This window comes from Hypanus sabinus, chromosome 17 (assembly GCF_030144855.1).
Source record: "Hypanus sabinus isolate sHypSab1 chromosome 17, sHypSab1.hap1, whole genome shotgun sequence".
NCBI classification, from domain to species: Eukaryota; Metazoa; Chordata; class Chondrichthyes; order Myliobatiformes; family Dasyatidae; genus Hypanus; species Hypanus sabinus.
The window spans coordinates 59,537,189-59,551,720 of NC_082722.1; the positions used below are offsets into that span (position 1 = coordinate 59,537,189).

At 38.1% G+C, this 14,532-nt stretch overlaps 1 protein-coding gene across 1 annotated transcript in view; it reads left to right on the forward strand.

The window, feature by feature from the left end:
• cdh13 (cadherin 13, H-cadherin (heart)) overlaps positions 1-14,532 on the forward strand; it is a 1,114,907-nt gene that overhangs the window by 991,418 nt on the left and 108,957 nt on the right. Inside the window, exon 9 of the mRNA XM_059993490.1 lies at positions 709-891. Coding sequence (XP_059849473.1) covers positions 709-891 — 183 coding nt within the window. The remainder of the gene's footprint in view (positions 1-708; positions 892-14,532) is intronic.

Consider the following 14,532-nt stretch of genomic DNA (forward strand, 5'->3'; position numbering starts at 1 on the left):
CCAAGGGAGGAGTTGTGAAGTTTGATGACCACAGGCAGGAATGACTTCCTATGACGCTCAGTGTTGCATCTCGGTGGAATGAGTCTCTGGCTGAATGTACTCCTGTGCCTAACCAGTACATTATGGAGTGGAGGAGAGACATTGTCCAAGATGGCATGCAACTTGGACAGCATCCTCTTTTCAGACACCACCATCAGAGACTCCAGTTCTACCCCCACAACATCACTGGCCTTATGAATGAGATTGTTGATTCTGTTGGTGTCTGCTACCCACAGCCTGCTGCCCCAGCACTCTACAGCAAACATAATAGCACTGGCTACCACCGACTCGTTGAACATCCTCAGCATCGTCTGGCAGATGTTAAAGGACCTCAGGAAGTAGAGACGGCTCTGACCCTTCTTGTAGACAGCCTCAGTGTTCTTTGACCAGTCCAGTTTATTGTCAATTCGTATCCCCAGGTATTTGTAATCCTCCACCATGTCCACACTGACCCCTTGGATGGAAACCTTCTACATTCCAAAGAATAAATACCTAATCATTTCAACCTTAGTTAATAAATCTTTTATGATTTTTTTGTTATCTGTTGATAACAAACCAGAGCATTTCAAGGAAATATGACATCACCACAAAGTTCAAAGAAAATGAGAGTAATTTATTTTAATTTATGACTGAAGTCCTAGTGATAGCAATGTCCTCTTTTTATTTCAGTTTCAAGCTACAGTGAAGGAAGGATTTACTGGCATCATAGTAAATCTTACAGTGGAGGACAATGACGACCCAGCTACTGGAGCGTGGAGAGCTGTCTACACCATCATCAATGGAAATCCTGACCAGAATTTCAAGATTGAAACTAACCCAAAGACTAATGAGGGAATGTTATCTGTTGATAAAGTAAGTACCTTTTAGTGCTCAACCTATTGCACACTCTGCTGGTGTTGGAGGCGAGGGAAAGAAGGATCACTAGATTCCATTCAGTAATATCTGGGTGAAGTTGGGCACCAAAAGTATTTAAGGTACACAAGTCACTGCTGATGGGGCAACTTGTATGTTAATGTATATGAGGATCACATTCTTTAATAGGTTCTTATTTTTACTAATTCTCTTCATCAATCATTAGAGATGCAGATACGTTCTTTTTGTTTGGTTCCAGTAAGGAAGTGTTCTTCTTGTGCATATTCACAGACTGTTAATATTCTCGGATGATTGAATGATGTCAGGAATTTTGAATACTTGATTATTATGCTGACAAAGATGTTTTTGAGTTTATATCATTTCCCAGCTACAAGGTTAACATTTCCTTGACTTTCCATACATTGGAAGATAAAGATTAATCCTAAAATTAAAATAAATAAATCCCATTAAGATTTTTGATGAAATTTGAAATAGATATCCCTCTGTTCCCTATGTTTTGATCAGAGCAGGATGAGGATATAGTCAAGAAAGGAATGGTAGTCTAGATTGCATATGTCACCTAACTTACACACTTCTCAGAAATGCATGAAAACAAAAGAAATAGGAGCAGGAATAGCTATAATGCCCTTTGAACTTGTTCTATTATCCAGTATGAACATTGCTAAGCTAATCATCGCTCTTAACTCCATTTCCCTATCCATTCCTTATAACTTTTGGCTACATGGTAGTCCAAAAATCTCTGTGGCTTTAATATATTCACAATTTTCCTCAGCTGTCTGGAGTAGTTAATTCCAAAGAAAATCACAACACTCTGTTACTAAATCTTCCTCATCTGCCTTAAGTGGATAACCCCTAATTTTGAAGCTATTGTTACGGATTCAAGCAACAATAAATATATGAGTGAGGCAGGGATCTTTATAACAAACAAAACGTTTATTAAACACTGAAAACAAACCCCCCCAAAAGTAAACAAATCACTAACGTAACCGGAAATCAGCTGCTGTGCGGTAGCTTAAACAGTTCTTAAAGCAATGTTGCAAAAACAGCTCTTAAAGCGATGTTGCAAAAGTTCAAAATGCTTACAGTCCATTTAAGGGAGAGATTTTTTAGGGCGATTTAAATTCTCTTTCATGTCGTCTTGCAGTTCCCAGTCGAACTACTTTTCCCATGAAGAATTTTACAAAGATTAAATGTAACGGTTTAGAGGCACTGACCTTTCCTTTACAACATTGTACTCAATCCTTTCTGCTATTTCACAGGGATTAACATGAGCACAGTCAATGAATTCCTTCCAAATGAGGATCAAACAAGGTCGAACCCGTTTCACCGTTCAAATCGACTCTCCTTGATCTTTTAACTCACAAACTTGGATCTTTACTCTCCACTGATTCTCAACTAGCAGTATTATAAAGAAACTGCTGGCAATGACCTTTTAAACTTTAGGCATTAAATAAAACTTCATCTTTCAATTAAACTGCATCATAACATTAAATCACGCAGTGGCATGAAGTCAACATGGCAAATCCAGCCACGATCTGCCCCTCCTCACAGGGAGGGTTCCTCCTTTTATACCCTGTAAAAAAAAACCTGTCACATGACCTCTACTGGCAGGAAAATGATGTCACTCTACCATCACAAGACCATTACCTCAAGTCCAGTATAGTTTCAACACCTGTCACGTGACAAGTACACCACAGTCACGTGTCATGGGTATGTAAAACCTCCCTCCAAAAAAACATTTTTGTTCTGACAAGAAAAAATTTTTAACAATTATTTACAAAAACAACAAATATATAATTTTTATAATATACACAATATACAATACAGTATCATATAACATCTTACAATTCACAATACAGTAGAAGTGTTACAATAGTAAAAAAACCACTCCATAAAAAAATTACATTGTACATTCAACATCGAGATAGACAATCAGCCACCACATTACCTTTACCTTTAATGTGAGTTATCACAATATTGTACTCTTGTAACATCAAACTCCAATTTAATAATCTTCTGTTTTTTTCATCTTACTCAGAAACACTAACGGATTATGATCAGTGTAAACAATAAGTGGTTTTTGAGTTGTACCAACATATACCTCAAAATATTCTAAAGCTAAAACCAGAGATAACAATTCCTTCTCTATTGTCGAATAGTTTCTTTGATGCTTATTAAATTTCTTAGAAAAGTAAGCTACAGGATGATCAACCTCATCACCCTCATTCCTTTGCATTAATACTGCTCCCGCAGCCTCATCACTAGCAACTACAGCTAATGAAAAAGGTTTTTCAAGGTCAGGTGCCTTGAGCACAGGTTGTTGACATATCATTGTTTTCAATTTTTCAAATGCTTCTTGACAAGGCACCGTCCACACAAACTTCACATTCTTCAGCAAAAGGTTAGTTAATGGAAGGGCAACATCAGTAAAATTCTTACAAAATTTTTGATAATATCCTGCTATTCCCAAGAATCTTCTGAGAGTTTTTTTTCCCCATTGGAGTCGGAATCTCTAAAATTGCCTGAACTTTTGCCTGAACAGGAGCTACCTGACCTTGACCCACAACATAACCAAGGTAAGTCACAGTGGCATGTCCAAATTCACTCTTAGCTAAATTAATAGTTAAGTTAGCTTTTGAAAGCCTTTCAAGCAATTTCTCCACCGCAATAATGTGTGCTTCCCAAGTATCATTTCCTGTCACTAAATCATCAATATAAGCATCAGTATCTTTCAATCCCTGAATCACAAAGTTAATCATCCTCTGGAAAGTACCTGGGGCATTCTTCATCCCAAATGGAAAAACATTATATTCATATAGCCCAGATGGAGTTACAAATGCAGAAATCTCTCTACCTCTGTCCGTTAATGGAACACACCAATACCCTTTCAATAAATCAATCTTTGTAAGGAACTTTGCTTTTCCAACTTTATCTACACAATCATCTACTCTGGGAATTGGATATGCATCTGTTTTTGTTTCAGCATTCACCTTCCTATCCGTACAAAACCTAATACTACCATCTGGTTTTGGCACCATAACACAGGGTGAACTCCAATTCGAGTTAGAATGTCTAATAATATTATTCTCTAACATATATTTAATTTCTTTCTCAGCAAGTTCACATTTTTCTATGTTCATCCTATATGGGTGTGGTTTAATAGGTTTGGCATCCCCAACATCTACATCATGTGAAGCTATAGTAGTCCTTCTCGGAACATCTGGAAACAAATCCTTATATTTAAAAATTAATTCCTTCATCTGCTGTTTCTGCTCTAGCTGTAAATGTGCTAATTTCTCATCAATATTTTCCAGAATGGTTGAATTTGGTAACCTGACAGAAACAATGCTGGATTTAGAATGAAATTCAGATGAATCATCTATCATGTTCCTAGTTAAATCAAACTCATTATCACTAACTGCAACAGTCACAGTATCAGATTGTTTCTCAAAATATGGTTTTATCATATTTATATGGCAAAGTTGTGTTGACCTTCTACAATTTGGAGTTTTTATCACATAATCTACATCATTAATTTTAGACACAATTTCATGAGGACCATGAAATTTAGCTTGTAAAGGATTTGCTTGTACTGGGAAAAGAACCAACACCTTATCTCCAGGCTAAAACATCCTCATCCTAGCTTCTTTATCATACCAAATTTTCATTTTCTCCTGAGCCAATTTTAAATTTTCCTTGGCTAAGCTACAAGCTTTATGTAACCTGTCCTTAAATTTCAAAACATAGTCCAACAAACTAGTGTGTATTTTCTTACTAATCCACTGTTCTTTTAATAAAGCTAAAAGTCCTCTAACTCTATGCCCAAATAGAAGTTCAAATGGACTAAAACCTAAAGATTCTTGTACAGATTCCCTTACTGCAAATAAAAGTAAGTATATACCCTCATCCCAATCATTTTCATTTCCCACACAATATGTCCTAATCATATTCTTGAGGGTAGAATGAAACCTCTCCAAGGCACCTTGTGACTCTGGATGGTATGCAGGCGAAGTGATTTGCTTAGCTTCCAATTTATAAACTATCTGTTGAAACAATCCAGACATAAAATTACTGCCTTGATCAGTTTGTATTTCCTTAGGTAATCCAAAATAATTAAAGAATTTTATAAGAGCCTTTGTCACAGTTTTAGCTTTTATATTCCTAAGTGGTACTGCCTCTGGAAACCTAGACGAAGTACACATGATAGTCAACAAGTACTGATAACCAGTTTTTGTCTTTGGTAATGGACCAACACAATCTACATTAACTTTAGAAAATAGTTCACCAAATGCTGGAATACGTTGTAATGGAGCCACTGGTGTAACTTGATTTGGTTTACCCACAATTTGACAAGTATGGCACGTTTTACAAAACATCGCCAGATCTTTTCTTAGACCAAGCCAGTAAAAATGTTTTAAAATTTTGTCCATAATTTTCCTTACCCTTTGATGTCCACCTAAAGGCACATGATGAGCTAAAGTCAAAATCTCATTTCGATAAACTTTAGGGACAACTACCTTGCAGGAATTGTAGGTGATCTCCACTTCTTCATCAACACTCCTTTTTCCAAGTAATATCCTACTGGCACCTTCTCAATTTCACTATCTAGTAGAGCTTGTTCTCTTAATTTTATAATCTCAGGGTCTCTATTCTGCTCTGCTATCATCTCCTTCTGAAACAGAGATAAATTTTCATAGTCAGACTTACTCCAAGAATCTTGTTCAAACAACAAAGCTAAGAAAGTCTCTGACACATCCTCAAAATTCGAATCCTGAGTTGAACAGTCATGAGTAACAACCTCATTCTGCGCATCAATCTTTTTAGCCATAGCTCTAGTCACAACACAGGAAGAATCTGTGTTAGAATTCATCTTTGGTTCCTTGTCAAATGCACTTCAGGAAAAACTTGTCCATCTGCCAAGTTATTACCTAACAATAAAGAAATATCCTTCACAGGTAAGCTAGGCTGTAGTCCTACTTTAACAAATTCTGTGTCTAACCCTGACTTTAAATTTACTTTATGCAAATGTACAGGCATAAAATCACTCCCAACACCTCTTATATAATTTACCTCACCAGTATCAGACTCTTCATTAAACTTCAATACACTGTCTAACATCAGTGATTGAGAAGCTCCAGTATCCCTAAGGATTTTTATTGGCACCAGAGTAGATCCTTCTTTCAAGGATACAAACCCTTCAGTTATAAAATGATCGTATCCCTTTTTAACTTGATCAGACTCTAACAAAACCTCATTTGTGTTTATCGAACCCTGTAATTTTACAGGTGCATCAGTGTGTTGCACACAAGCATCTGGAACTGCTTCCTTCTCTTTCTTTTTCAATCTGAAACAGTTAGCTATTACATGGCCAGGTTTCTTACAATAGTTACAAATAGGACCAAACTGTCTTTCCTTCACAGGTTTTCCCTCCTCCTTACCTTTCTCATTAACTTCTGATTTAATTTCTGATTTACCTTGAGTCTCTGTGTTATTTTTCCTCTTAAAAATTCTGCCCTGAGGAAATTTATTCTTATGGATTAAAACATACTCATCAGCTAATCTTGCACAGTCCTGCAATGTATCAGTATCCCTCTCATTTAAGTAGGTCACAACTTCAACAGGAATGCTTCTTTTAAATTCCTCCATTAAAATCAGCTCTTTCAATGTATCATAGTCCTTATTTACATTTTTAGAAGAAACCCATCTTTCAAAACACACAGCTTTATCATAGGCAAATTCCACATAAGTTTTTTCCACAGACTTCCTCAAACTTCTGAATCTTTCTCTATACGCATCTGGGACCAATTCATATGCTTTTAAAATATGCTTTTTCACAATATCATAATCAAGTGCTTGCACAGCAGTTAAAGCTGTATAAACTTGTTGTGCTTTGCCTTTAATTACAACACTGTAACAACACTGACCATTTATCTTTTGGCCACTCTGAAATCTGAGCAATCGTTTCAAAATGTTGGTAATATCTTTCCACTTCTGTTTCACTAAATGGAGGGACCAATTTAATTTCTTGACTAGCAACAAATGGTTTTCTAGAACCAGAAGACTGATTCCCAGACCTTAATTCTGTCATTGCATATTCAAAATCCCTTTTCTTCTGATCAGCTTCTAAACTACAATGCTCCAACTCCATTTTTTCGATTTGCAACTGCATCTCTATATTACTTATTGAAAATGACTCTAAAATCGATTAATCAAAATCACCCGAATCCACATAGTGTGACACGATTTTTCTCTGTATTACAGCCTTTGATGTAATCTTCAAAATACCATTAAGTTGCAATCTACTAGCTATCTCAGACACCACAGTTTTTATCACCTTCGCTAACAACTCCGCGTCTGGTGAAGCCAGAAACTCATTGTTGCCGAATACCACACACAAGCCAACCAATCAAAAGAATCAAGTATACCCCTTTTCCAAAACACCGATTCAAAATTTAACAAGCATTTAAACTCAAATGATCCAATCCAGATGCAGCCCCCATATTTATGTTACAGATTCAAGCAACAATAAATATATGAGTAAGGCAGGGGTTTTTATAACAAACAAAATGTTTATTAAACACTGAAAACAAACCCCCCCAAAAGTAAACAAATCACTAACGTAACCGGAAATCAGCTGCTGTGTGGCAGCTTAAACAGTTCTTAAAGCAATGTTGCAAAAACAGCTCTTAAAGCGATGTTGCAAAAGTTCAAAATGCTTACAGCCCATTTAAGGGAGAGACTTTTTAAATTAGGTTGATTTAAATTCTCTTTCACGTCGTCTTGTTGCAGTTCCCAGTTGAACTACTTTTCCCACGAAGAATTTTACGAAGATGAAATGTAACTGTTTATTTCCTTTACAACACTGTACTCAATCCTTTCTGCTATTTCACAGGGTTTAACATGAGCACAGTCAATGAATTCCTTCCGAATGAGAATCAAACAAGGTCAAACCCGTTTCACCGTCAAAATCGACTCTCCTCGATCTTTTAACTCCCGAACTCCAATCTTCACTCTCCACTGATTCTCAACTAGCAGTATTATAAAGAAACTGCTGGCAATGACCCGTTAAACTTTAGGCATTAAATAAAACTTCATCTTTCAACTAAATCGTGTGATAACATTAAATCACGCAGTGGCATGAAGTCAACATGGCAAATCCAGCCACGATCTGCCCCTCCTCACAGGGAGGGGTCCTCCTTTTATACCCTGTTAAAAAAAACTGTCACATGACCTCTACTGGCGGGAAAATGAAGTCACTCCACCATCACAAGACCATTACCTCAAGTCCAATATAGCTTCAACACCTGTCACGTGACAAATACACCACAGTCACGTGTCACGGGTACGTAACACTATACCCCTCCCTCCCATTAGTTTTAGATGTCTCCATAAGGGGATACAGTCTCTTGGTATCATTCCTGTAAAAGCTACTTTGGGTTATTCTGATTGGAGACACAGCTAAGCGAAATTTCCTCATAAGGTAAACTCTAATCTAGGAATCAACTTAGCAAAACTTATCTGAACTACTAATATATCCCTCCCTAAATAAGAAGTCCAAACTGTACTCTATGACCAGTCTCAAAAAACACATTCTGAAGAACTGTATCATAATTTCCTCCATATAGATTCCATTCTCCTTGAAACAAAACCCAAAATTCCTTTTACCTTCATATTGATATGCTGTAGCTACATGCTATCTTGATGTGGTTGATATGCACATTTACCAAGGATCTTTTGAATAGCAAGCATCCTTTACTCCTTTCCCCTTTAAATAAAATTTGCTTTCCTATTCTTTGTACCAAAATAGATACCTCATAGCTAGAATCGGATACATTATCATTTTCTGTGAAATTTTTCATTTTGCAGCAGCAGTACACTCCAATACGTAGAATGGACTTCATGATTCAATGAGAAATATATAAATAAATTCTGCAAACAGAGTGCAAAATGCATAGATGAATATGGGGTTGAGGATGGGGACAAAAGGATCAGTCATTATTGAATGGTGGAGCAAATTCAATGGGCCAAATGGCTTAATTCTGCTCCTATGTCTTATGATCTTAAAATAGGGAGGTAGTGTTCCTGGGTGTGTCAAGCCCAACAAATTAATGAAATTATAGAGAAGGCAGATCAGCAGTTATACTTCATTAGGAGATTGAAGAGATTTGGTGTGTCACCAAAGACTCTAGCAAGTTTCTACAGATGTACTTTGAAGAACATTCTGACTGATTGCATCAGCATCTGATATGGAGAGGTCACTGCACAGGTTCGGAAAAAGGTGCAAGAGGTTTGTAAACTCAGCAGCTCTATAATGGACACAGTCTCTCCATCACCCAGAACATCTTCAAAAGGCGATGCCTCAAAAAGGTGCTGTCCATCATTAAAGATCTCGACCACCCAGGACACACCCTCTTATCAATACTACTATCAGGGAGGAGGGTCAGGAGCCTAAAGTCACACATTCAGTTTAAGAGACGCGAGGTAATGATGCAGCTCTATAAAACTCTGGTTAGGCCACACTTGGAGTACTGTGCCCAGTTCTGGTTGCCTCACTATAGGAAGGATGTGGAAGCATTGGAAAGGGTACAGAGGAGATTTACCAGGATGCTGCCTGGTTTAGAGATTATGCATTATGATCAGAGATTAAGGAAGCTAGGGCTTTACTCTTTGGAGAGAAGGAGGATGAGAGGAGACATGATAAAGGTGTACAAGATATTAACAGGAATAGATAGAGTGGACAGCCAACACCTCTTCCCCAGAGCACCACTGCTCAATACAAGAGGACATGGCTTTAAGATAAGGAGTGGGAAGTTCAAGGAGGATATTACAAGAAGGTTTTTTACTCAGAGAGTGGTTGGTGCATGGAATGCACTGCCCGAGTCAGTGGTGGAGGCAGATACACTAGTGAAATTTATGAGACTACTAGACTATATGGAGGAATTTAAGGTGGGTAGGGGGTTATATGGGAGGCAGGGTTTAAGGGTCGGCACAACATTGTGAACCAAAGGGACTGTACTGTGCTGTATTGTTATATGTTCAATGTTCTAAGAACAGCTTTTCCCCCTCTGCTATCAGATTTCTGAATGGACAATGAACCATGAACACTACCACACTATTTTTGCTCTCTTTTTGCATGACTTACTTCATTTTTAAATATATATTTCTTGTTGTAAGTTATAGTATATTTTATCTATTTCAATATACTAGTGCTACAAAACAACTAATTCCATGACCTCTGTCAGTGCTAATAAATATGATTATGATTCTGATTCTCAGCTCATGGACCATTAGGAAATCTAATGGCAGAGGGAAAGAGACCATTTCTAAAAAGTAGAGTGTATGTCATATATCCAATATCTGTTATTTAATTAGCCTATCTATTTCATTTTGTAGACACTTTGTGTCCTTCTCACAGCTTGCTTTTACATCTACCTTTGTATTTTGCTGAATATACTCAATTCCTTCATTTATGCATTGGTATAGATTGTAGACATTTTATGCTGTAAAAGGCCATTATGTTAATCCTGGCAGGAAATGACCCGACTCACCTTAACCCATTTCCAAGCTTTGCCTCTGCAGATGTATAGAGTGTCTCACTTCAGGCGCATATCCATATGAATTTTAAATGTAGTGGATTTTTCTGTCTCCATAATCCTTTCAGTTAGTGACTTCTCCAACAGTCGTTACATGGGAAGAAATAAATCTTTAATCCTTATATCTAGTATCTTCATTTCCCTCTCTGGTTTATTGATTCTCTTTTGGGAATTATATTCATGCTATACAAGCCCCGCTTAATTTCTTTTGCAGATTTTATTCTGAGTGTGTAGTTCAGACAGAATCCCTCACTTGCAGTGTCCCAGCACCATAACAAAAGGTTAGCCTCGATTTAAGAAAGTTATTTTCAACAAATCTGTTCAAAATTTTTGAAGTTGCAGCAGGCAGGGTAGATGCTGGAGAACTAGTTGATATGGTATGCTTGGAATTTCAAAAGGCCTTCAATAAGTTACCAAATAAGTGGCTATTTAACAAAGTGACAAAAGATTAGATTTGGAGTAATATAATGAAGGTACAGTAAACATTAATTAATGGACCACAATTGTGCCAGTTTCCCCCACATCAATCAACTGCTCTCCATGATAATTCCTTTGGAATTGTGTAGGGCAGTGTCCTGGACCCATCCACTCTCAGTGGCTTCATCAGTGACCTTCTAGCAGAAGGATTCAGCCACAAAAGTTGACTGCTTATTCCCCTCCATCGATGCTGTCTGACCTGTCGAGTTCCTCCAATATTTTGTGTGTGCTGCTGTGGATTTCCAGCAACTGCTGAATCTCTTTTTGTTTAAAATTCCACTCCTGGTCATGACTTGCAAATATATCCATAAGACCATAAGACACAGGAGCAAAATTAGGCCATTCAGCCCATTGAGTCTACTCAGCCATTCCTTCATGGTTGATACCAGAACCCACTCAACACCATACGCCTGCCTTCTCGTCCTATTCTTTGATACCCTGACCAATCAGGAAATGATCAACATCCATCTTAAATATACCCACAGCCTTTCTCCTCCACTGTAGTCTGTAGTAGAGTATTCCACAGATTCACTACTCTCTGGTTAAAAGGCTCTGTTCCAAAAGGTCGCCACTCAATTTTGCAGCCCTCTAGTTCTAGATACCACCACAATGGGAAACATCCTCTCCACATCCACCCTATCCAGTCCTTTCAACATTTGGAAGGTTTCAATGAGATCTCCTGCATTCTTCTAAATCCCAGTGAGTACAGGTCCAAAGCTGCCAAACACTCTTCATATGCTAACCCCTTCTTTTCCCAGTCATTCTCATAAACCTCCTGTGGACTCTCTCCAATGACAGCACAGCCTGACAATGCTGCAAGTGCGGCCTGACTAGTGTCTTATAAAACTCAACATTATCTCCTTGCTTTTCTATACTATTCCCCTTGAAATAAATGCCAACATTGCATTTGCCTTCTTTAACACAAACTCAACCTGTAATTTAACCTTCATGGACTCTTGTACGAGGACTCCTAAGTCCCTCTGCATCTCCAATGTTTGAACCTTCTCCCCATTTAGATAATAGTCTGCACTATTGTCCCTTTTACCAAAATGCATTGTCGTACATTTCCCAGCATTGTATTCCATCTGCCACTTTTTGCCCATCCTTCCAATTTGTTCAAGTGCTGCTGCAATCACATTGTTTCTTCAGCACTGCCTACCCATCCACATAACTTTGTATCACCCACAAACTTTGCCACAAAGCCATCATATTCCATTATCTAAATCACTGGCAAACAATGTGAAAAGTAGCGGTCCCAATACTGACCCCAAGGAACACAAGTGGTCTTCGAGGATATAATGAGTGCAGTGGACAGAGGGGAACAAATGGATGTTATCTGCTTGGATTTCCAGAAGCCATAAAAGAGTCATCCATGAGATAAGGATGCATGGAGTTGGGGTGATGTATTAGCATGGATAGAGGGTTTATTAATGAATAGAAAGCAGAGAGTTGGGATCAATGGGTGTTTTACTGGTTGGCAATCAGTGATGAGCAGTGCACCACTGTGATCAATGCTGGGCAGCAACTGTTCACGATATACATTAATGATCTGGAAGATGGGACTGAGTGTAGTGTATCTAAGTTTGCTGATGATACTAAATTGAGTGGAAGTGCATATTGTGCAGAAGATACGGAGAGTCTGCAGAGAGATATAGATAGTTTAAGTTAGTGGGCAAGGGTCTGGCAGATGAAATGCAATGTTGGTAAATACGAGGTCATCCACTTTAGAAGGATAAATGAAACAGCAGGTAATCATTTAAATGGTAAAAAATTGCAGCAAGCTGCTGTACAGAGGGACTTGCAAGTGCTTGTGCATGAATCACAAAAGGTTGAGAAAAGCAGTTCCTCCTCTTCTCTGCTCTCATAGTTCACCTTTTCTTTTTTATAGCATTTTATTTGCCTCTGATTTTAAAAGCTTCCCAATTATCCAACTTCCCTCTCATTTTTGGTACCTTATATGCCCTTGCCTTGGCTTTTATGCAGTCTTTAACTTCCCTTGTCAGCCAAGATTGCCTTCCACTCCCTTTTGAGAACTACTTCCTCTGTTGGCTTATCTATCAGGTGCCTTGTGAATTATTCCCAGAAACTTCAGCCATCTCTGTTCTGTCATCATCCCCACCAGTATCCTCCTACAATCCACCTGGGCAAGCTCCTCTTCCACGTCTCTGTAATACCATTTACCCCATTGCGACACTGATACATGTGAGTGCTGCTTCTCCCTCTCAAATTGCAGTATGAATTCAATCAAATTATGATCACTGCCTCCTAAGGGTTCCTTTACATTAAGCTGCCTAATAAACTCTGGATTATTACTTAACATCCAATCTTAGATAGTCTTTCCCTAAGTAGGCTCACACACAAGCTGCTCTAAAAAAGCCATCTCATAAGCCTTCACCAAATTTCCTCACTTGTGATCCGACAACAACCTAATTTTCCAAATCCCTTTGTATGTTCAGGTCCGCCATTACAATTCTGACATTACCCTTATTACATGCCTTTGCAATTCCAACCCCACATCTTGGCTACTATTTGGAGGCCTATATAATATTTATTTTTTCCCTTGCAGTTTCTTAACTCCACCCACAAAGATTCTCTGACCCTATGTTACCTTTTTCTAAAGATGTAATTCCATCTCTTACCAACAGAGCCACACCACTGCCTATGCCTTCCTGGCTGTTCTTTTGATAGAAAGTATATCCTTTGATGTTAAGCACCTAACTATGGCCATCTTTCAGCCACGACTTAAGTGAGGCCACAGTGCCGTACTGACAATCTCTAACTGCGCCTCAAGTTCATCCACCTTATTTCTGATTTAAAAATAGCACCTTCAGTCCTGCATTCTAAACCACCTTGAATTTTGCTTCTGTGGTACAATTTAACTCATTGCTCTGTCTGCATTTGTACCCAATCATTAGCTTCATCATGGGCCAGTCACCAGCCCTTCATTGTCAGTCAAACTGAATCCTACAGCTTCCTCCTAGACAACACTGTGGCAGCACCTTTACTGGATAGACTGCAGCAGTTCAAGAAGGCAGCTCACTACTACTTTCTCCAAGGGTATTGAAGATGAGCAATATATTCTGGCTTTGCTAGAACCCAGAAAATGAATGAAATAAAAAAGGGAGTAGGTATTATGAGTAATTTTTAGGTTGTGAGGCTGAGATTAATGTTGAGGCCCAAACTGTTCATTATCCAATGATTCCCACAGAAAGTGCAAATAAAGTCAAGTTTATTGTCATTTGACTCTTACATGTATATAACATATATGACAATATCATGTATATATAAATGAGACAACGTTTTTCAGGACCATGATGTTACATGACACAGTACAAAGATTAGACTGAACTACGTAAAAAAAAAACAACACAGAGAAAGCTACACTAGACTACAGACCTACACAGGACTGCATAAAGTGCACAAAAGCAGTGCAGGCATTACAATAAATAATAAGCAGGATAATAGGGCAAGGTGTCAGTCCAGGCTTCGGGTATTGAGGAGTCTGATAGCTTGGGGGAAAAAACTGTTACATAGTCTGGTTGTGAGAGCC